Source organism: Magallana gigas, chromosome 2 (genome assembly GCF_963853765.1).
Source record: "Magallana gigas chromosome 2, xbMagGiga1.1, whole genome shotgun sequence".
Taxonomy (NCBI): Eukaryota; Metazoa; Mollusca; class Bivalvia; order Ostreida; family Ostreidae; genus Magallana; species Magallana gigas.
In genome coordinates this window covers 15,272,445-15,294,914 of record NC_088854.1, presented here as the reverse complement: position 1 = coordinate 15,294,914, position 22,470 = coordinate 15,272,445, and the positions used below count along the sequence as shown (strand labels likewise).

The 22,470-nt window shown below is 33.0% G+C and overlaps 2 protein-coding genes across 3 annotated transcripts; one reads left to right on the top strand and one right to left on the bottom strand.

Annotated features, from left to right (window-relative positions):
- Nucleotides 1–2,973: 2,973 nt before the first annotated feature.
- LOC105344738 (uncharacterized) lies at nt 2,974–8,199 on the top strand. The gene is made up of 5 exons (XM_034448164.2): nt 2,974–3,126; nt 5,525–5,666; nt 5,779–6,338; nt 6,486–6,740; nt 6,914–8,199. The coding sequence occupies exons 2-5, from the start codon at nt 5,530–5,532 to the stop codon at nt 7,294–7,296; spliced, it is 1,335 nt and encodes a 444-aa protein (XP_034304055.2). The 5' UTR covers nt 2,974–3,126; nt 5,525–5,529; the 3' UTR covers nt 7,297–8,199.
- Nucleotides 8,200–10,009: 1,810 nt separating this feature from the next.
- On the bottom strand, nt 10,010–18,905 carry LOC105329874 (translation initiation factor IF-2). Of its 2 annotated transcripts, XM_011431358.4 has the most exons (6): nt 18,683–18,879; nt 16,616–16,726; nt 15,131–15,568; nt 14,723–14,837; nt 10,722–10,766; nt 10,010–10,356 (listed from the first exon to the last, which is right to left on the bottom strand). In XM_011431358.4, exons 1-6 carry the CDS (start codon nt 18,717–18,719, stop codon nt 10,323–10,325), a joined length of 780 nt encoding a protein of 259 aa, XP_011429660.3. In that variant the 5' UTR covers nt 18,720–18,879; the 3' UTR covers nt 10,010–10,322. The 2 variants fall into 2 exon arrangements, with proteins under 2 accessions (XP_011429660.3, XP_011429662.3); XM_011431360.4 differs by lacking the exon at nt 14,723–14,837 and having other exon boundaries at nt 18,683–18,905.
- Between the last annotated feature and the right edge of the window lie 3,565 nt (nt 18,906–22,470).

Here is a 22,470-nt window from a genome sequence, read left to right as displayed (position 1 = left end):
GACAAACCTTTTATCGCGATATAATGCAACTCTTTGAAGTATAAACACGCAACATTTTGCAATTTCTGAATATCTATTTGTTACAACTCAAATCTCTCGCAAATAAACGCGTTGCACTTAATATGGAGGAATACTTACTTTTCATATTATAACAAATTTTAGGGGTTTTTTGGGGGTGATATTGATTACTTGATAGGCTAATTGATAAACGGTAAATAAAAAAAATTAAACTTAAAAAATCAAATTAGGTACAATATTTATAATGTATTTAACAAATGACAGTTCTCTTCAGATTTATCGTTATCGAGTCCATTATTATAATGTTGTAGTATAGATTAAAATAAAATTGCGATATTTAGTATTTTTTCCTGCCTAGCCATGATAATACACCAAACAAAATCTGTCGACATGACATTTCTTTTAATCGTTGACTGAATAGCGTGGTACATATTTTAAACATATTTAAATACAATGTATCCTATTAATATGCATCTTGGACAGTAAACAATTTTGTCAATTCTTAAACGTATTTTTTGCTTGATTAAAGTCAACAAATTAAACAGAATTTTATTAAAAATTTACGTTGCAGTATGATATTTTCAAGAAACTATAATATTAGATGATAGTCTAGTGTTTTATAACTTTTCCTGAAGCCCGTTTGGTTATTTTCTTAAACCAACTTTATCTCACTTACAAAAGCTTCTAGTCTACTGTTTAGAATACATATACTAGTGGATATTCTTTTACTGGACAAGTATAATTACTTAAATTCAAGTAAATATAAGTAATATTATAAGGAGGTAGTTATCGGTCTTTGTGTGATAAGGTTTGTTTTTATAAAGAGGTCAAAATAATGAGGTGGATCGATCAGCAAGTTGTTTGGGACAAATCCATTGCCATTTAATATACTAGTGTTGAAAAAAAATACAAAACAGTATACTAACATTGATTGTAAGATATGAAGATGTGATAATAAAATACGCCTAGCTGGTAATGAGATAACAGAATTGATTTTTTAAAAAATGTCATGTAACATATTACATGACTTCTCGGGCGACATTACCACTACATTTGTCCCAGCGTTAGAAAAGAACCTACGGGATTTGCAATTCTAAATTTCTGTACACAATCTAATGTTTCATCCTCGCAAACGGCAAGATTTAAACTTCATTGTTCTTATTGCATGTAGAATTGGGTACTGAATCATATCTACCTATCTTAGATTTTAAACTTTTAGTGTAACCCAATCTCAGAAAAAATCAATATTTTAGCGTACGACAAGTCAATTCCCTCATTTTCATGAAAAATAAATGTGTTATATCTTTTATCTACATGTATATAAAATGATTTGAAATAATAACTTAACAAATTAAAACATTAAGTGTTTATACTCAAATTGCGTTGAGTATAGCAATACATTTATAATTAATCAAATCATCCTTCAGGTCAGATTTAGATGTACATAAAAAAGCGGGAATCCAATCATCCCGAAAGTAATATAATTTTTTCGTTATGCTTGTTTGAAAAAGTCATGAGTAAAATAACCATCAATAATTGCATTTTTTAAAAAAGAAGATGGGTGGATAAGGCGTGTAAAATGCCCATACACGGTCGCACAAGCTACTGAAAAATAAAAATATCAATAAATCTGATATATCTTTTTAAAATCATTTAAAACAATATAAATTTAACATGTCATTGATTTTTAACCTATAAACATGTTCAATACTTGGAATATGTTGACTCAAACAGGCGTACACGTATCAAAACCTGCAAATTCTGTCATTTTTTAGAACTTCAAGGCATTTTCTTTTATAGAGTGGGTCTGTGCTCCATATTTTTCTCATCGTTTAAATAAGGTCTATTGGAAAACAAACCGATTTCAATCAACAAAAACGTGGAGAGATGCCCCACTATACATTAAAAATATTTTGTATCCCAACAATTGATCGTTTTGAAAAAATAATACAAGTCCGTAAATTCGTGGTCAAAGTCACACATAATATTTAACAGCCTACTTTGTTGTGTCTGAAATGGCTCAGTGGTTAGAGTGCCTGACATAAGCTAACCTTATATATCTCCGGTTTTTATGTTACATACATTGTATATTGGTTCGATACCGCAAAAATTTATTGCAATATTTTTTCTGATCTTTTGTTAAATATATTAAAAACTGAATACAGTTAGAAATTGTGCTTTTGCAAACTTGTATTATAATATATTTGAATAGATTTAATTGGGAAAAAATAAATTCAAAATTGTATTTCACTACTAAACTGAATGGGCATTTGCGCCATCTTATCCCCCCCCCCCATCTTCTTTTGGAAGGTAACGGTAGTGTTCATAACTGACAATCTCACATTTGTTTAGTTAATGAATTATATTTAGGATTTTCACCATAAAATGTAGAATGTGCCATCGGGTATGCATATTTTCGTCACCGATTTTTAATAATGAACCTTATTTTATTTTAACTAGAGGACAATTTCATTTTAATTCGTCATGAATTACAATATTCCTTTTCTCTAAATGTTTTGCTTTCAAAGTACTGCGGATCCAGTATATGAGTTAACTGTTACTGAGTATCAAATATGTCGCTTCATTGCTCATCTCTGGATCAAAAGTACAATCGGTATATTAGTTTAAAACAGAGTTAATTTGTTATTCTTATTCAATATAAGTTGCACATATCAAACTGGTCCTGCTTTTAGTACTATCAATACTTTAATTTGTCATAGGAAGCGCTTTTCCGAAGCTTCCAGGTTGCGTGATAGCTTTGGTTTCATGACATAAAGACTTATTTAGCCTATACGCTAACCTCTTAAAAAAATCTAAACATTTCATTGATATCAACAGTACCTTTTCTATCTCCATACGAATAATTAAATTAAAATTAATCAACAGTTTTTTAATTAGTTTAAACATCGATTTTTACAGTTACTGTAATAAATCGTTCCTAGATTTTTGTACACTGAACAGTGCACTTGATATCAAAGTGACCGTACTGATAAATACCAAAGGTGCAGATAATCTAAATATATTACACTACTGTTTCCCTGTTAAGTCTGACGGTGTTCTATATATAGGTATCCACTGTATGCTTCGTTATCTAGAGGAGAAACACAGGTGAGAAGATTTTTAAGAATGTATATATATTTTAGAATTTTTATTATATAAACAAAACGCTTCTTTTCTTTAGTGATGATTCTTTCTATCAAAAATTACATAAGATAGGAAATAAAACTTTTACAAACCGAAAGTAAATAAAGTAAACAAATAAAAGGTGTCATTATTACATAATGTAGATACATTGTTTGTACTGTTGAAACAAAACAATAAAAATACCATCTTCGCTAGCCAAGGGTGACGGTCCGCTCCACCTCTGCTCTTTTCGTGAAAAGAACACAGGAGCGGATCATCACCCTTGGCTAGCGAAGGTATAATAGTATGCCGCCAGCATGTTCTTTACATTTTCTGCGATGATTGTACCTCTTGTATGAAACAACAAAAACTGAAAAAATAATTTAATCTTTACACCTATCTTTGAAATAAGTAAAAATACGTATAATGTCATAATTATCGATATAAGTACACGAACGCTGCATAGAAAGAAATAGCAAAATCTTCTAAATTAAGGAAGCCGATTTGGTTTTTTTTGCGGAAAAACTACAATAGCATAACTCTTTATTTTTTAACCATATGTAATTTAAACCAACTCTAGTTTATTTGCGAAGGTTCATGAAAATCGACCGTCTGGTTCTTTTTAGGGACCATCTCAAAATAGAGGTACATTTACTATACGAATATATAGGAAACTGTCATTTTCCGCAAATCAAAGCAGTTTTAAAAAAAAAATACTACAATAGCTTTTTTTCTCAAATTGTTATATATGATTAGTAATATCATTTCCTACCTTATATGTAAAAACCACAAAATTCTACCGTCTGGTTTTTAGTGGGGGCCATCTCAAAATATTAAAATTCGCCAAATTTTGCTATATATTTGGATCATCACGAATGATGATTGGTATAATGGATTCATTCCAAAAATGAGGAAAATGTCCTCGAGGATAGCATCATTCTGTATATAAAATTTCAACAGCGTACAATTTTTACTTATTCTTTTATGTTTTTTATTATAACGTACTCCTACAAAGCTTCATTTTATCATAACGTCATAAAAGCGCAATGACAATGCTCCCCTACCGCACAACGTAAACAAAAAACAAAAAACAAAAAACGTGGAGTCTATATACAGCTTATTCATAATTCAGTCAAGAGTGACCTTTGTGGACTCTATATTTACTATATGCTGCATTTCGGTCGATCAGCAAATGCATATTAATTTTTCTGGTAGTCTAATTCCTTTAGTCGTTTCAATTTAATCGTTATCGGAAACATCGTTACAACCAGAATTTCGGGTGGTATTATAATGAACATAAAGATAGAGTTTAGGTACTGTGTATATATTTTTAACTTCATGGTCCAATCAAAGCAGCAGTGACGATAGTATCCACGCTTTTTTCAATATACACTCGTACTTGATACACTTGGTTTGTAACTCGAAACATCGCAAATTATTTCTGTACAATACATCAAAATCACATCCGGGGATTCAAACGGACTAATTCATTCAATGCACAACCTTAAACTTCAAACATGGGTCAGTCGAGAAACATTCGCACTGATCTTTTGAAATCTCACATCAAACGCACGCTACTTACATCCTTAAATTCCAATAAAATTCCTTAAATACTCTCCAAACTGAACTTTTATTCTGCAGCCACATTGACTTCTGACAGGGCCAGCCATTTTGACGTCTTCGAGAAAGACTGATTTTAATTGGACCATCAGGAATATTAACCAATGAAATTGAGTTTAACATTTTCTATCGCAATGGCTGGTCTGGTCAGAAGATTAGTGCGAATGTTTCTCGACTTGTTGCAATACTGCTGTTGTCATAGGCAAAATCCCACCGTGAGCCCTGGACCAGTAAATGTCCGAGTAAAAATAAACTGGCGACTTCGAGAGAATAATGACGTATATCTCCGCTATTTTGAGACCCATCAACTTGAAATTCGGCATGAGTGTATCTTAGACATTACCTTTCTGAAAAATACATGCATATTGCAAGTGTTGTAAAAAATAATTGATTTATTAGGCTTTTGAAGCGAGCTGGTAGTTTTTTATCTGGGTCGGAGTTCGACCCCTTTATTTATGGTTACATTGAAATTAAATGGCTTAGCCCCTGTGCATAAAGAGTAGCGAAATATATGGTTTATAATACGAAAAACAAAACGAAAATAATAAATATTTTATGCTTATAATTTAAAGGGATTTTTTTATTTTCAGGTTCATAAAAGCTTTTTTAGGTCGCTTTCTTTTGGTAAAAAAAAAATCAGAAGAATCAGGTTATATTTCATAATCATTGTCATCTCCACAAGATTCACCAACATTATCTTTGTATCGCCTCAATTTACGAAGCTTACTAATGACTGTAGATTTCAATTTTTAATTCAATTCAGAATCTATGATGTCCGTTTCATCTTCATCATCAGCCCTCCTGCGAGAGGAAGGAAACCAGATTTATAAGACAGCATGTGTGGAGGGGCTGAGTCCCGCCATTCAGATCGGGAGACTTCAGAAAGCAAGGAACCTCTACTATCGGTATATTCACACACATGAAGATTATTTATTTAACAAATAAGAATAAGTCTCTGTAATATTATTTCTAGTAAGTATACCTTTGTTAATAATAAACACAACTTTGATTCCAAAGGGCTCACACGAGCGATGGAAGTGAAGATGACAAATGCTCAGCGGCGAAAAACTTGGCTCTCTGTGAATGGCGTATTGGGAAATTACATATTGTAAGAAAAGAGAGAAATGAAAATGTCGTTCATCAGTTTAAAGAAGCTTTGAAATATTACCAGTATGCTTTTGTAAATGGGGGAATTTGCAAAAACTCCACGTGGATAACCGATCTTCAATTAAAATACACTGATTGCTTTGAGGAATTTATGAGTTTTCTCTCCGATTTGCCAATAGAAAACAGGATTCGATATTTAAATCAAGTATCCAGCTTGATATCAATTTCTGAGTTACTTGCTAAAATCAACCTTCAACTAGTACAGCACCATTTTCATGAAGGCATCAACGCATGGCAAAAAGGAGATTACATGAAATGTAAACATCAAATGGCAGAATGTCATTACCCACTGCACGAAGGTAGAAAACACGGCCATGAACAACCGGATGTGCTTCAAGAGCTCGTAGTCTTAGAGACGGATGTTAATATGCACATGTGCATTGCAGAATCATCGAAAGCAAGACAAACAGGTAAGCCCTTGTTTTTCCTAAAACCCCATTCATTTCTAATTATTTTATAATGTTTTCCTCAAATTTCCGTAAATTACATTTTTGTCATGTTAGTAAGGACAATATTAGTATTAAGTCTCAAGGAAGATATTGATGCAATTTTCGTAGGGGACGATTTACTGGAGAAGGCTACACGTTATTACGAGACAATCGACATGAATATGGTGTGGGAAATCATTGACTGGTACAAGCAAGCCATTCTTCTTGCCAGAGAACTAGATATAGAACAGGAGGCCATAGCCATGCAAAGAATTGGACGAGTTTATGCAAAGGTTTTGAAGTTCAAGCCACAAGCGAAGGAATATTATAAGCGAGCTGTTCAAATGGCGGTTTCAATGGCACCACGTACCTTTACAACATGTGGTAGTTAACTATTTTTAAAATAATTCTTTCATTACAAAATCTTCTTAAACGCCTTTAATAATTACCTCTGAAAATGATTTTAAGAATTTGTTACGTAAATTAAAATCTCTATTATGTATCATGCATACAGTATACAATATATTTATTTGCAATCTTTCATAAATATCTGATAGATTGGTACCAAGAATGCACTGAGATGTTGAAAAAGTACCAAGAAGAAACGATAACACATGAACAGGAAGAGCAAAATAAAGCGACAGAGAAAATAAAAGAAGAGATGAAAGATGAACTTGATCAGATTAAAAAAAGCCACGAAAGGCAAAATAACATTGAGTTTTTAAAATATGTCTATAACACGTATCCTCCTAAGAATGAAACATTAAAGCTAATGGAAGACGCAGAAGAAAACATTAAAAAGGCTTTGCAGAAAGCAGTAATTCATTACCATCCGGATAAATCCGAACCAGAGAAAAACGGAATGAAATGGAAGATCATGTCAGAAGAAATTACAAAATATCTCACTAGTAGATATGAAGTTTTAAAATTCACATCATGAAAACAGTGTTTGTCTTAGATGTTCTGTAAGTGGCTTTGGAACCAAAAAGGACGTGCCTACTAGATTTTAAGTTGCGTACAACTTTAAACGATGTTATAATGTAACTTCTGTATGCCTTAGTTATGTTCTCTTTTGCTTAGCTCAGCCAGTCATAAATCATTTCCTATTCCAATCCATTAAATGAAATAGAATTGAAGAATGAATTGTTTAAGACATAGTTAGCCATTTTATATGGAAACCAGCGTTTAACATATTATATTAAATCAATATAGGAAGACAAAATCAGCGTCAACAGAGTTAAAAAAAATGCTGATGAAAAACTATCATAAAAACCACATTTTATGAGCAAAATTCTGATAGGAAATCATAATGGAAACAGCTCTCATGGACTGGAAACATTAAACCAACTTCATGAGAAATCTGAAAAAAAAAGATCTTCAATTAAAGCATAAAAGAACTTATAATTAAGCAGTCAAAAAGGAAACATATGTACGCAGTTTTCAGTTCTCACCAATCGTTGAAATGTTTTGTCATAATTATTATTTAGATTTTCATTAAAATGGCATGCATTTTTTAAAATAATATTTAATAATAATTTTCACAAAGAAAAAAAAGTTTATGTACAATAATGTAAAGTTACTTTGCAGTCAAATCAAATATAATATGATAACTATATATTATATATATTCAAACAGAACAAAAATTAATTTAATAATTGCATTAATGTGTGATAAACTGAATGATTATATATTCTTTTTTAATTAGTTTTACTAAATTGTTCGGTTGTTTTCTTATCTACGCCCAGTGGAATTATCCGAGTCCTTGCAGGTGTAAAATCGGTGAAAACTATAAGTAAGAGTAAGCTCTCTTAGTTAATAGTCAATTCTACTTTTTTTCTCTTTTTTCTTTTCTCTCTCTCTCCCCCCCCCCCCCTATTTCCACACTTCAGCACATGTATTTTATGGATTATAATTGTTTATTGGAGTTTTCTAAACACTAATATAGCAATTTAGAGAACAAACAGATTTTTTCTATTGTCCTTGTTTGTAACGAATCTCAGGAATACATGATTAGCTGTGAACTTACCCATGCGGTATCATTTACAATTAAATCACGTTCTGGAAATAACATCTCTTGTTTTCCATCCAAATGATAAATATAGATGACTGTAGATTGATAAGAAAATTGTACTAATTCTCACCTAATATATTAGAAGAAATCCATTGGAAATACAATATAAAGGCCAAACCAATCAGATGAGGTAACTCTCTTATCTGTCGAATGGTAATGTAAATAGTTAATCCTGAAAGACCTCGTCAATGACGTCAAGAAAGTGAGTAAAGCGTTATCTAAATAATTATCTTGAACCGTTTTTGCAAAGAATATGAAATTCAGTGAATCATTTCCAACTACTGCATTACTTAAACGATTTAAAATTGCTTACTTTATTATGACAGAGGTAGATAGAGGGCTTTGAATTTTTTGTCTTCAATGATCTCTACACTCGAAATCCGCATGAAACACCGAAGAAAGCACTTGACTCATTCACATGAAAACATATCGGTCTTCAGGAATATTATACGAAGGGATAGGTGAGGCTTATACGACATTGCTTACACACTAAATAAAATATGTGTGCCAGTATTATAATTATATGGTGTTTACACATGGATGGTTGCTCTTATTTAAAACCACCCATATTAAGATACTTACACGTTACATGTAACTCCTAAACCGTTAAACTAATTATCCTCCAATCATATTGTAGAGGACGGAACCAAGGCAACAACATGAAAACACAATATCAGTCCATGTTATTACCAATATGTTTAAGAATTTTAATTCTCATCTAAAATACACGGCGGAATCATAGAAAAATCCTAATTTTACGATCAAATGGTATAATTATCTGTGTTTCACTTTTGCACTTATTAATTTTGGGTCGTATTTTTTTCTATGCACGATCCGTCCGTCCGTCCACTTGTCCGTCCGCCTGTCTTACTTTAACGCTTGAGCTTCCATATGATATGGGTAAACATTCTTTAGGTTTTGCAATGCAGTTTTGCAAAATTCTACTTGAAGAATCAAAATAACTTTGGAAATACCTCGAATTCATATTTAACGTAACATGAATCCTTTCTAAGACACAAAGAACTTTTGTAAGAAGTCAAAGCCGCAGACTTTCACATCCATCGAATCACTTACTGAGTAAAAGATAACCGTCTTTAACAAACTGGTTTGTAGAAGTAAAGTTTCAAATGGTTTTTTCTCTTATCTTATTCTTTAATGAAAGTCTCTATAGCTATATGGGAGTCTAAACCATCTGGAAAAAATCCAAGCGACTTCGGATGAGGTGCAATTAATGTACTACACCTCCTTCATGCATTCAACTCCATTTTCAAACTTTATGTTTGGACTTATATGAAAACTAACGACTACTGATCCTGTAATTAATACCCGTTAGGTGAAAATTTGTATTATGTATATTTGAAAGCAATTCTAAAATATTTTTTGGTTTTTCGAAACAATAGAAATCCGTAAGTTAAGAAAAGTCCACATATCATTACCAGACAATTATATTATCTAATGAAGTTATAATTCCAGACCTTTAAGACACAAGGTTGGGGTCTTAAAGAGGAAAATTTGTCACTAGGTGTTGATTAAAATGATTGTTAAAAATATATGAAAAGTATCAAACAAACAAACAAACAAATCAGCATAACAACTGACAAGAATCGTTTATTTCACAAGAAATAGGATAAGTGATTTTCTCCCTTAAATCACTTTAGTATTAAACTGATTTACAATATTGTATTTGGCTTTTCCATTTACCTTATTAAATTTGCATATACAACATTTGTTTAGTGATATAATGTAATGACAATGTGTTTTTGTGCTGTCCCTTGCAGACATATACATGTACATGCACATACACAATAAAAAATAACCTGAGGTTCTTTTTCACCATTCTCTTCGGCAACAAAAATCAAAATCAAAAGTAAAAGCTCGCTGAGAGATTTTCATCGTTATAAGTACTTCCGGGAGTAAACTAACGGCCCTCTACAATGAATAAGACAAATACCTGTTTAATACATGTACCAGGCTAACCTGTTAACGTTTAATCTTAAACTTTAACTCAGTGTGCGTGCGCATTATTGTGCGTGACGTCAACAAAGATTAAATGAATAGTAATTTCATTACAGGAAAACAATCACTTTTCTCATTCTCATACAGATATGATGTCAAATTATTATTGTTTTTAAAAAAATATTTTCTGGTATACAATGTAAGCACCATCATTTGGAATGGGAAAAGTGTTTGCATTTTGAATTAGCGCGTCGCGAAGATGTTCAAATTTTACGCTAAGAGGCGGAATTAGATAAAGAAATTGAATGGTTAGGCAACGAACGAAAACCTATACTTACGTCGGTCTGCCAAACCATCGTATAGCATCATCCTGTGATAGAACGCTGAAACGAAACAATGAAACGTCAATCTCACCAAACGCATATACATGTACATTTTTCAGTGCCTCTGCGATAACACTACGAATCGACTTTGTTATGTATAGTCCAATACATTTCATCAATAACGATTTTAATATTTATTCCCACGCTTGCTAAAAACTATTAAGAACAACGACTAAGAAAAATCCTGAAAGAATGATTCCATATTCCTTGAATTAAGAAATATAAATGTAAATAAGTAGGACCAGGCATTAATCATCAAAACGCCACGCCACGACATCGATCCTTTGATCCCCGCTTAGCGACGGGATTTAAAGTTGTCTTTTAAATGGTGAATAAATTACCGAGCGCAGCGAGAGGCAAAGCGAGAGGCGAAGCGAGACTTAATGGTGAGACGTATTTATAAGAAAATCAGTGAAAAATGAGAGTTAAACTAGTGGTACTAAGGGTCAAAAAATTTTCTTCCAGCCCTGGGCGCCGCTATATTGGCCGCAATTTTGTTAATAAGAAGCTCAATCATTAAATGACCGCCGCTTGTCAATGCTTTTTGCACCGAATCGCTGTCAAAAACTTTCCAATTTTGAATTGAAAGTAATTAAGATAAATCTAATTGATTGTACAAACTTTATAACTCTTAACAGTGCTTTAATCAAGAAACACGAATTGTTTCAGGTATGTCTTATCAAATAAATAGATGAAAAAACAAAAACTTTAATATCAAGAAATCGATCGTTTAGAGACTAAATAAAGTTGAAAACTTTAATTCAGCAATTTGGGAAAAAATTATCGTAATCAATTCAAATATATCTCTTTTGCTATTTCCTACGACAAAACTTTAACGTTTTACGTACATACGTATATTAAACCATAAAGCCATATTGTACGCGACGTTTAGTTAAACTTTGGCATATGGTTTTAGTAGACGGCAGACCCTACTGTGTGCCTTTCAATAAAATTTTGTTCTACAAAAAAATCAAACTGCATTGTGTTGGTCCAACGGTCACATCGTTTACATATTACAATGACATGCTCTTTTTTAATTGGATTGAAATTAAGTATCAGAAATTATAACAAAATATACGTTTACTTTTTATAATCTTTGATAATTTGGAAATACTTCCCAGATCAACTGACCTTAGGCTATTTTTCAAAGACAATGAACTCTTGTTTAAACAAAATATATAAATTTATTCCTTAAATACTCCTGCATAAACTTACAATTAAATTTTGTCTGTAGTTTCATTATAATTATATTTAATATTTGTAAGTGCCTGTCTAGGAAATGCAATATTAAACTTAAAATATATAAGCGAGGTTAAACCGGATTCTATGGGGAAAATTCAGCCTTCACATGAGCTAGCCTGGTTCCTGTGCGTAATGGGTAGCTCAGGGAACCAGGCTAGCACACGTTTATCTGAATCGGGATCGGGATTCCATGGCATATGCACACATAAGTTTAAAGGCGCTGTATTTGTAAAGTTGTCGGTAAACAGTGCAGAAACAAAATATTCCTTGTAAAGAAATGATCGGCATGCGATATGAACTGTCAGTATTATGAAATAAGTTAATGTTATCCAGAAACTGCAACATGCATCATATAGCATAATTTGCAATGTTTTGTTGTTTTCCGAATACACATGTAACTTAACTTTACTTAGGCGAGGCTAGAGTACTTCCCGATTAAAAATTTTAAAGCATTAAGTATGATTGAATAATTATGTCACTGTATAAAAGTTTAAATCTCAAGAAAAATGCATCAAAATATGAAATTAATTTACACAAAGCTGTCACTGCATAGTTAACAAAGTAGTGCAAATCGTAATGTGTGCGCAAATAGTAGAATTCGCCGAAAGCCTGATACTATACATGCAAACTTCATTAACAGATAGATCTTAATTATTTTAGAAGTATAAACCCTCTAAATTCTGAGATAAAAGTAAGGGCAAAAGATATACGTAATACAACGTACAAATTTAGTGGTTAAAAGCAGGTGGCTAGAGTGGGTGGAATCCCTGATAATCTTAACTAAAGGCTCTCACACATGCAAACGGTCCACGTATTGTAGTCCTTATTTAAAGGACAGCAACTTGTTTATTACATTAGCAGACATCTTCAAAAGGAACTCACTTAAACAGGTGTACGATTATAATTACACGTAGATAAACAATTTCTCCCACCTTTATTTAATCACAGTCCACATGCACCAGACGTATAAATCTTTACTGGTAATATTCTATAACTTGTCAATAGCAGCTGCTAAGTTTGTTAATGAATATGTATTAACATCCTTTTTAGGATATTGCAATTAGTATATTAATTGTAAATACAAAATGCAACGAGAAAAGGATAGTTGACCAAATCAACATTTTGACGGCCTAAATAATTTAAATAGGTGAAAAAAATGGTGTGAGAATAAAACAACGTGATGAAAGATTAAAAAACCCACCACAGCCTTTTTTCTTAATGAATGCATTTGTAGACGATTCTCTTTCAAAAAGAAGAAGAAAGCTACAAAAATGCATTCTTCAATTATACGATCAAAATCTCAACATAATTTATCAAAAAATATAACATAATCTACCGACAAAGATTCTTTCTCTCAAAAAGAAGAAGAATGCTACAAAAGGGCATTCTTCCATTATACGTTCAATATCTCAACATAATTTATCGACAAAGAAGTCATCTTTTAATATAGAATAAAAAGAATATAAAAATTTCATGTTTCTGTATCTATTATGCTGAAATAAAACTAAGAAAAATATTTATTCAGACTTGCAACCATGAATACCTTACCTCCTCCTAAATTGTAAGAAAATTATTGGCTTATGGAGACCATGCATATTCCATACATACATGTACATGTAGTCAGTACAAAATATTACTCCCTTTGAGCATTATGACGTCATTCTTAGAGTATTAGAACGTAATTTTTTTTACCCTTTTCATTGTTATGGAACTGCTTCAAAAACTTTCACGTGTTTACAAATATTTTTCAAAAATACCCCAGAAGAATGGCTGTTATCACCTTACGATCTCCAAGTTAAGACTATTCACTGTCCCAAGATATTCTCGATTCACATTTTTCTGAATTACTCGATATTTATAAATACCCCAGGATTCAATAGTATGAAAAATTTCCAGGATTTTTTTTCCGTAAAAATGCCCCCTTTAGCTTATCAACTGCTAAAAAATGTGATGTCTTCGGTGATTTTGTATTGCAGCAGACCCGGATGATAAAGTTGAAAAATTGCGCGAGGTATTCCGAGTGACTTCCGAATGGAGAAAAGATATAAACATTCCCCATCATAAATCTCCGTAAGAAATCTGTTTTCGTTTTTGTGAATTTTTCCGTGTGAAAAATGATAATGTTTCAATGGAGATATCTTGGAAAATTTCCCTTTCATCGATTTCAATTGCACTTCTTTCACAGGTATATGTATTTTTATTAAAAATCGGCCAAATGTGTTGCATAAATATCTTTGGACAGACTATACATGTAGATCATTGAAATAAAAAAAACAGCATAAAAAGGCTACATCAACCATATATTTTTAAGATAGATTTCCTCGATTTGGCAGTGGACTGGTTAGAACTTACTAGGGCTGCAGGGCATTTGTCCTCATTTTTTTGTTGATGTGAGCAAAACAAATATACAATCAAATAATGGAATTCTACTATTGAATTTCTTAACCGGACATGGGTCATTTTTATGGATTTGATGTCACGTATGTTAAGATATTTAATTGTTATGAAAGACTACTTTGACTTTACTCAAAGAAAAAAAATACAGGATAAAACCAATAAATAGTTCTACTCGAATATACAATACTTTACACAAAATGTTTTTTTTAACTTATGATATTTGTTGAGAATGTTATACTTGATAATATCTGTTCATTGGATTTAAGTTTTACTCTACTGGCTATTACTGTATATCAAAATAAGGTTTCAGAACGTACATTTCACATCCATTTCGACGTAAAATGACGTGATGCTCCATTATGGTCTCTCTGAAAACTGGGCATGCGCTTTCCTTCGGTGAAGCCCCTTGGTTAATACCACTACCATTTCTTCCTGTTTGTTAGTCGAGAACATTGGTTTGATCATAATCATGTCTTTATTCTTGATGATAAAATGTTCAATAGATAAAACAGGAAGACATAAGTGTGAACAAACAGTCAAATTAAAATTTTTGTTAAATGATTATATTAATACAGTAGTTGATAAAAAGAATGATTAAAAAATATATCTGAAATGTTAATTAAAAAGTTAGAATTTTCGCATCAAAATGATATGATGGTTATTTTCTCAAAGGTTAAAGAAATGTATAACTTGTAAGTACCTGTACCATCACCACATAACCTTACCATCATATTGGCTGTTATAGTTATTGTAGTAATCGTAGTAATAACCGGAGGTTGTTCCCTCAGCATCCACTTCTTTTGGTTCCGGTGTCGTCGGTCGAGCGTGAACTACTGGTTCACTCCGTACTTGTTTTGGTTCCGGTGTGATTGGTCGAGCATGAACAATGGGATCACGTGGTATATATTTTGCAGGTTTACGAGGAGGTGTTCGGGGTGCCATAGGACGTCTAGCCATTTGATTGGTTGCTTTGGGTACTACTGGAGGTCTAGCCATTTGATTGGTTGCTTTTGGTACTACTGGAGGTCTAGCCATTTGATTAATTGCTTTGGGGGCAACTGCTGCGGCAGGAGCAACCGGTGCTGGAGCTGCTGTTGGGGCTTGTTGCCTTGAGGGCAACTGGCGCATAGGCGTTGTAGCATCCCGTTGTTCAATAGGATCCGCTGATAAAAAGGATGTTGGGTAATAACTTTGAGAAACATTAAGTACTAAAACAATTTCACAACAGTATGGAACGTATAATTAAGCGGGTATTAATTTCAGTCAAATTTTTTTATCAACTATTCAACTGCATTTGTTCTATATCTTCTTTTAAATTATATTTATTTTTTTAATATTTTTATGAGATATCAATTATTTTTATGTGGAATACTTGAAATAATGTAGCCCTAACTCTATGATGATATAGTCAGAAAACAAATACTTGGTGGTTTTAAAGGTTGTCTACAACTCATGACGTGTCTTTCATAATGATACAATGATAATTACAAAACAAGGACTCCAATGTCTTATGTAATAATATTATTCCTACATTTAGCATTATATGTAAGTATAAGTAATAAGACTACTGATCCATATATTCCAAGCTAAAAAATTTGTAACTTTTGTTTATATGAACTGTAAGTAATCACATTTTGCTTCAAAATGTCCAATGTATTGTGAGTGTTTCTAATTTTGAAACACTTATAGAAACATCAGTATTTTAAACATTTGGATGTGGAAATATTTTTCCTTATATCTTTGTGTTTAGGACCTATACATTTTTTAATGAATGTGTTATCTTACATAGGTATTACATGTATGCATGTTCTTGCAAATGAAGTCTGAGAGATAAAGTTTATATGTGGGTAGCACACCATGCAAAGGTTGAAAACTTTGGGATAAAAAACTCACAATGATGTCCAAATCGCAAATAGGATAGCGGATATATGTACATACAACACACATCAACATACATTTAATAAACCATGGAGGATACTATTCAACCTCACACTTTCTATAGGGGACACGACTCGAGCATGCGGGCTAGAGACACGCCGTCTTACTTCCGTAATTTGATTCAGTTCTTTGGGTCAAACCATCCACCGAAGTTGTGGGATCCTCCCCTATCTCTCGCTCTTCCGGCACGTCAGTGACTCCTTCGCGGTTTGCTTCAGTAACTATGTTAGCATTATATGTGGGTCTTGAATTACTAGAAATTACATTTATACCTTTTTTGGATACTGAGGGATTAGCTGCTGGTTTTGCGGCGCTGTTTGCATTCTTAGCTGGTGCTGTATTTTTCTGAGATACTGCAGTGGAAAATAGCACTACAAAGGCTCCTAAATGAGAATAAGAAATTACGTGAATCTTAAAAGGGTGTAACATGCTAGCTGCTATGATATATCTTTTTTGACATTTCGATATAATAAATAAACAAACATTGTTGCTAAAATGTCATATTGTTTCCAAACGTAAAGCTAGGTAGCCGTTATAATCTTGAACGATGCCTTTGCATAAGAATTCCATCTGGGATGTTCGTATTATCCTAACAATATATTTTTGGAACTTTGATGGCTTTCCGGACTATATTTATATACACTTGCAGGTGAGAACTGGAAATAAATGTGTCCTTTATATACGACACATGCGTATTTGGAGTAGCCCCGCCTCTTTCGACAACAACACAAAGGAACATGAACTAAACACTTAATAGTTTGAACATAGTGTTTTCTCCTTAATGTCCTCTTGTCTGCAATGGATAATAAACAAGTTTAAAGTAATGTCTATTATGGTACTCTCATTGTTCATACTTATTTTAGGGTCTTCCGTCTTCAGCGGAAGACCCTACTATTATTCTATTGTTTCTTTTTCACTTTTCTTATTATTCTTTTTATTCTTTTTTTGTCTTACAAATTTTGTGCAGGCAATTTCTCAAAAATTGCTCATTCGATTTTCTTCAAATTTGAAGGGTTGATGTGTCGGCATCTGAAGTTTGTACCGCCGTTTCATTCTTTTGATAATCACTTCCGGTCGGAAGTTATCGTCCGTTTACGATTTTTAAAAGTAAATTTTGTCGGCTAGAGATCCAGAAAACAAATAAAGATATAGGGCTGAAATTTTCAGTGAAGATAGTCATCAATTTTACCTAGTGCAGCATGGTCATAAAAACGTCCGCCGTCACTTCCGGTCGTCACCGGAAGGAAAGATAAAAAATCGATTTTTTCAACTTTTTGCTTTTTATATATTTTTCTAACGGGTTGATAGACTCTTTCACTGATTCAGAATATGTAATTTGTCTTAAAATCGATTGATGTGTTCCCGAGATATAAAGCATCAAAGTCCTGAAGCGAGAGTCCGAGTAGCTCATTCGTTAGGCGACCTGGGTTCAAGCCTCGGGTGCCGAATTTTTTCCTAATTTTTTGCGCTGATTACGATTTAGTCTTAAAAGTGAAGGATTTTATCTCATTGACTCAAAAATCGGACGGAAGACCCACTCGTTGCTCGCAACGAGAACGATCTAGTTTGATGTTATTATTTTTTGTTTGCAAAATATAAAAATGAAATGTCATTTTAACCTAATATAATACTGATGAACAGAACGTTTTACAAAGATTTACGTGGACAAAGTTTTATGCTTGTAAGTTTTATGTGAGAGACAATCTCAAGACACATGTACATAGGCAAATTGGAGGCATCTATCGTGAGATAAAATGCCCATTAAAATGTCACCTTACAACATTCTCGAAACGCAGAAAAAAGGTACAGTCCCCATTCAACATCTCTATGTATCAAAATTGATGACATTCTGTCAACTTTCTCCGATAAGACGACAATAACGTTTCGTGTGTTGTGTCCTACAGTGGCGCTCTGACAAGCCAAAAACAATTAACCTCTCTTCTGACAAAAATAAATATTACACGTCTCAATCGCAGATAAAGTAACAATCTGCAAAATAATTAGTCTTTAATGTAATTTTCATGATATTTAGAGAGAGAGAGAGAGAGAGAATCCATTACAACTTGAAATATTAGTACATAAAGAAATGCATGATCTCAAATCATTAAAATAATTCATATATCTATTTATATATCTGCTTGAAATTAAGATTTGTATTTATGTTTCCCCGTAGATAAATTAATTTTGAACCATGAATTAAATTCAATGAAAGTAAAAATAAGTACAAAAACGCATGCAACTAAAAAAAGGTAATTTTGTGTAATTTAGTGACTAACTGTAAAGTCGGTTCAAAATTTAAGTCTTTCAGGGAAAAAAATACAATTTAGAATTACAGTTACCTAAAAGAAGGTATGACACTACCCCGCCGTTATACATCCTGTAGAGCTCCAGGGAAAATTCACAAAATATACACAGTAGTGTAAATAACTCTTCTCCGGGCCACAACTTTCACAGGACACGGGACAGGGCCAAAGGACGAGGTTAATGCATGAACCGTGTAAGGTTTGCGCCCTTCCTCAAGTTATGACACGCCAGTACACGCGCCTTACAATTGTCTTGTGTATTTCGGAAAGTCTATGCCTTGTCGAACATGGATGTTATTTTCACAATTGCAGTAAATCACGTGGGGAATTCGGACGCGAAAGTGTACTTATGTGTTTTACACTTCAGTTTTATTTACCTATAAATTGGACTGTAATAGGTGGGACTAAAGCGTGCAGTACGACAGAAACATAATAAAACATGTACATTGTGTATTGTAAAACAGATTTCTTTCATCATGCATCATATGCATAAATCATAATTCAAGGAAACTTTGTTTTATTATCACCTTTTTAGAAAAAATGCTGCAATAATGAATAACCAAACTTCATCAATAGATATCAACAGTCTTTAGGCAAAATGATTTTGGTTTCAGTTCGTTTCGTTTCGTTTTGATTTTGGTTTGTTTTGGTAGATTCCGTTTCGTTTCTTTCTGTTTCGTTTCTTCATTGTTTCACATTTTACAGGTATCCGATGATGGTTCTGCATCGGTGTCTGTTGGTTTTGCAAACGAGTGTGTTGATTTTGTTTAAAGGTGGTCTGTTTCGTATTTCAATGTTTTTGGGGTTTTTTTAATTGGTTTCTCGTTTTGCATAAACGTCTTTTTAGACGGTGGCTATAAATAGCCACGGTCTATTGCTATCGACCTGACCGGAAGAGTATTTCTCACGGGGACCCTAGCGGATAAGGAACGATAACTCTGTTAGGTATGCAGTGTTACAGGCAATGCTTTACCTATGTGTCGATTTCAGTTTGAGAACCAATTTACATCTCATCAGATATCTTAAGCAATATAGCTGCTAATTATTTTGTTATTACATTTAAGGAAGTTGTTTACTCAGGTTTTGTGTTCTCAAATTCGGATTGTTATAAAGTTAAATGTCATGAGTAAAATTTGTTCTAAACACTAAAAGTATTTATGAAAAAGATATTATTGACAAACCATTTGATATTTTTACTATATTTTGGAATTAGGCTGAAACAAAGTCCAGACTTATTCAGACTTTAGCAAAACAGAGGAAATTCGGACTGAAATTTTCAGATTTTGTTTTTCAAATATTTTTGGTAGTACTGTAATATTCAAAGTTATGATTTTGTACGTTAGTCAACATAATTTTGCATACTTTCTGCTGGTTTTATCGCACTTTTCGTTTAGATATTCGAATGGCACACACAAAAATATTGAAAAATGCTTAAAAATGATAAAAGACACTATATCTCAAAATTTTGATAATTGACCTCATATAACTTTTATGCCTGCAGAGTAAGGTCAATATACATGTACCTAGTTTAATGCTATAAATGTTTTGGTATTATCATCATTCAATTCTTTGTAAAATTGAATCAAAAAAGGGTAGGAATTTGAAAACTGATAGAGGAAATTCGGACTGGAATATTCATTAAAAATTGTGAATGAAAACTTAATGTTTTGTGTCTGTTTCACTGCCATTCATAAACTGTATTTCATTTTTAAAAGAATTTAGCAATTTGTATTTCACAATTAAGAAAATTTCAATCATAGTGTAAAATTTTTAGGGACTTTTCTTCAATTTTCAAAAAATATTCAATGGCCATTATCTCAAAAAGTAGGTCATTGACCTACTTTTTTGAAAGTGAAAAATAGGTCTTTAACACACAATAGATGGTTTTTCATTATCATCTGTGGAATTTATTTACATTCTGAGTAAACGTATACCTTAAATAATGTATGAAATTGTGTTTTATTTTTAATGAGCCGTTACCCTGTCTGCTTATGCGGCATTGATACATTTGCAATAACTGCCAGCTGTGACGTTTAACCGTGTATCAGGACTTTTCCGTACATATGTAGATCTGAATCTTTACGCTTTCTGATGATATCGTTCACTGGAACTACAAAAAGCTCGCTCTAATCTGGGTAGTAAGTGCGCGTAAATTTCACTATAAATCACGTGCAATGTAGGGATTTGTTGGCTGTAAATATAGCGGCCCACGGTGTGTGAATGATCGATGATATCATCCATCATTCTTCTATTTTGTTATGATTTAACAAAGAAATAGAGAGTTTTTAACATTAAGTTTTTGTATTCTGTCCAAGAGTTTATGGCATTTTGTCCGTGAAACAACTTTTCCAGACGGCGAGCAATGTTTGGACGCTGTTTCCATGAGGTTCACTGTACTCACTGAAGTATGAGGCAGACCCGTCTTTTATTTTACTATCTTATTGTCTGTAATCCCTGTCCCTTGTTTATTCCAAATACACATGTATACTTCTGATCAGGGGTTTTATGTGTCCTCTCTTGGTTTACTTTGGGTTTACTCTTAGTTTACTCCGGGTTTTTTTACTCTGAGTCCACTGTAGTAAACCTAGAGTAAACCCCTGAAAGTAAACCCAGTGTTTAGTTGGGGTGTACTTTCCGTTAAGTCCGGTCGAAACTGTACATGTATATGCATATGGGAAAAAACTAAAGAGCTTGACATGCATTCCATATGTGATTTTATGCGTAAATCATTGGCGAATACGTTACAAACTTTTGATTGATATGGTGTCCGGATAGGGCCATTTGCGTTAGCTCTAACGCACCTTTTCACAACGCGCCGTCGTGCTGGAACACAATACGCCATCGCGCTAACACACAACACGCCGTCGCGATAACGCAACTTTGCACAACACGCTGTCGCGCTAACATACAACACGCCGTCGCGCTGACACAACTTTGTACAACACGCCGTCGCGCTAACGCTAAAGAAGATTTAAGTTACTTCATAAAGGTTAAGGGGTTCGACCTCTACGGGTGCAGTGGTATAACAGTTTATTTTTTTCTTATTTGATCTCAAAGTTTTAAAAAAATTTCATTTCATTTATAAAGTTTGAAATAACATTTATGATTGACTTCCCCCCCCCCCCCTCCCTTTTCTAAGAGGATGTGAGAAAATGAAGTGAAAGGGAGGAAATTAACTGTGAAACGAAGTTTTAGGTACAGTGCGGTATCCTCCCTCCCGGATTAGGATTTTCGCGATTTGGGAAGTTTTCCCATTATTTCTTTTCTTTTAGCATGCCAAGATTTTTTTGATCATATTTGCCCCCCCCCCCCCCCCATTTAAAAAACGATACCACGCCTAATGATTTGGTATACTTTTATATAAAATACAGTACATATGCACATGAAATGTAATATTCAAGGGAGAAATCGGACGATTTCTCGACTTTAACCTTTTAATTATTTTGATAGAAATGAAAAAGAAAGCCAACAAATCGTTTTTCATCTTTGTTAAGATTGGATCTGTCGATGTATACGTGTTCGTATTATTCAGCTATTGAAATTGATATAAGATAGAGTCTGCTTTCCGAAATTCCCAGTTACCTGGAAAGAATTTCGCTCAAATGTTTTCGGTACAAAAAAGAATAGATTTGGACAATGAAAAGAAACACAAAGGATGTAAAAATTCAATGTCCTAGAGACACACTCATGGAATTATTAAGAGCAAAATGCATTTTTGTAGAATTTGTAATATCTGCGCGAGCCGCCATTTGTTTGCTTTACGCCATTGTGTTAATTGTATTTCGTTCTGTCGGGGAAGATTTAAAAGGATTTCAAAACAATGC

Coding starts and splice junctions, on each gene's coding strand:
- LOC105344738 (XM_034448164.2), top strand. CDS start 5,530: ATGATGTCCGTTTCATCTTCATCATCAGCCCTCCTGCGAGAGGAAGGA. Junction 5,667..5,778: donor GCAAGGAACCTCTACTATCG/GTATATTCACAC, acceptor TTGATTCCAAAG/GGCTCACACGAGCGATGGAA. Junction 6,741..6,913: donor ACGTACCTTTACAACATGTG/GTAGTTAACTAT, acceptor AATATCTGATAG/ATTGGTACCAAGAATGCACT.
- LOC105329874 (XM_011431358.4), bottom strand. CDS start 18,719: ATGTATAACGGCGGGGTAGTGTCATACCTTCTTTTAG. Junction 15,569..16,615: donor TCCCTCAGTATCCAAAAAAG/GTATAAATGTAA, acceptor CCTTTTTATCAG/CGGATCCTATTGAACAACGG. Junction 10,357..10,721: donor CGATGGTTTGGCAGACCGAC/GTAAGTATAGGT, acceptor TATTCATTGTAG/AGGGCCGTTAGTTTACTCCC.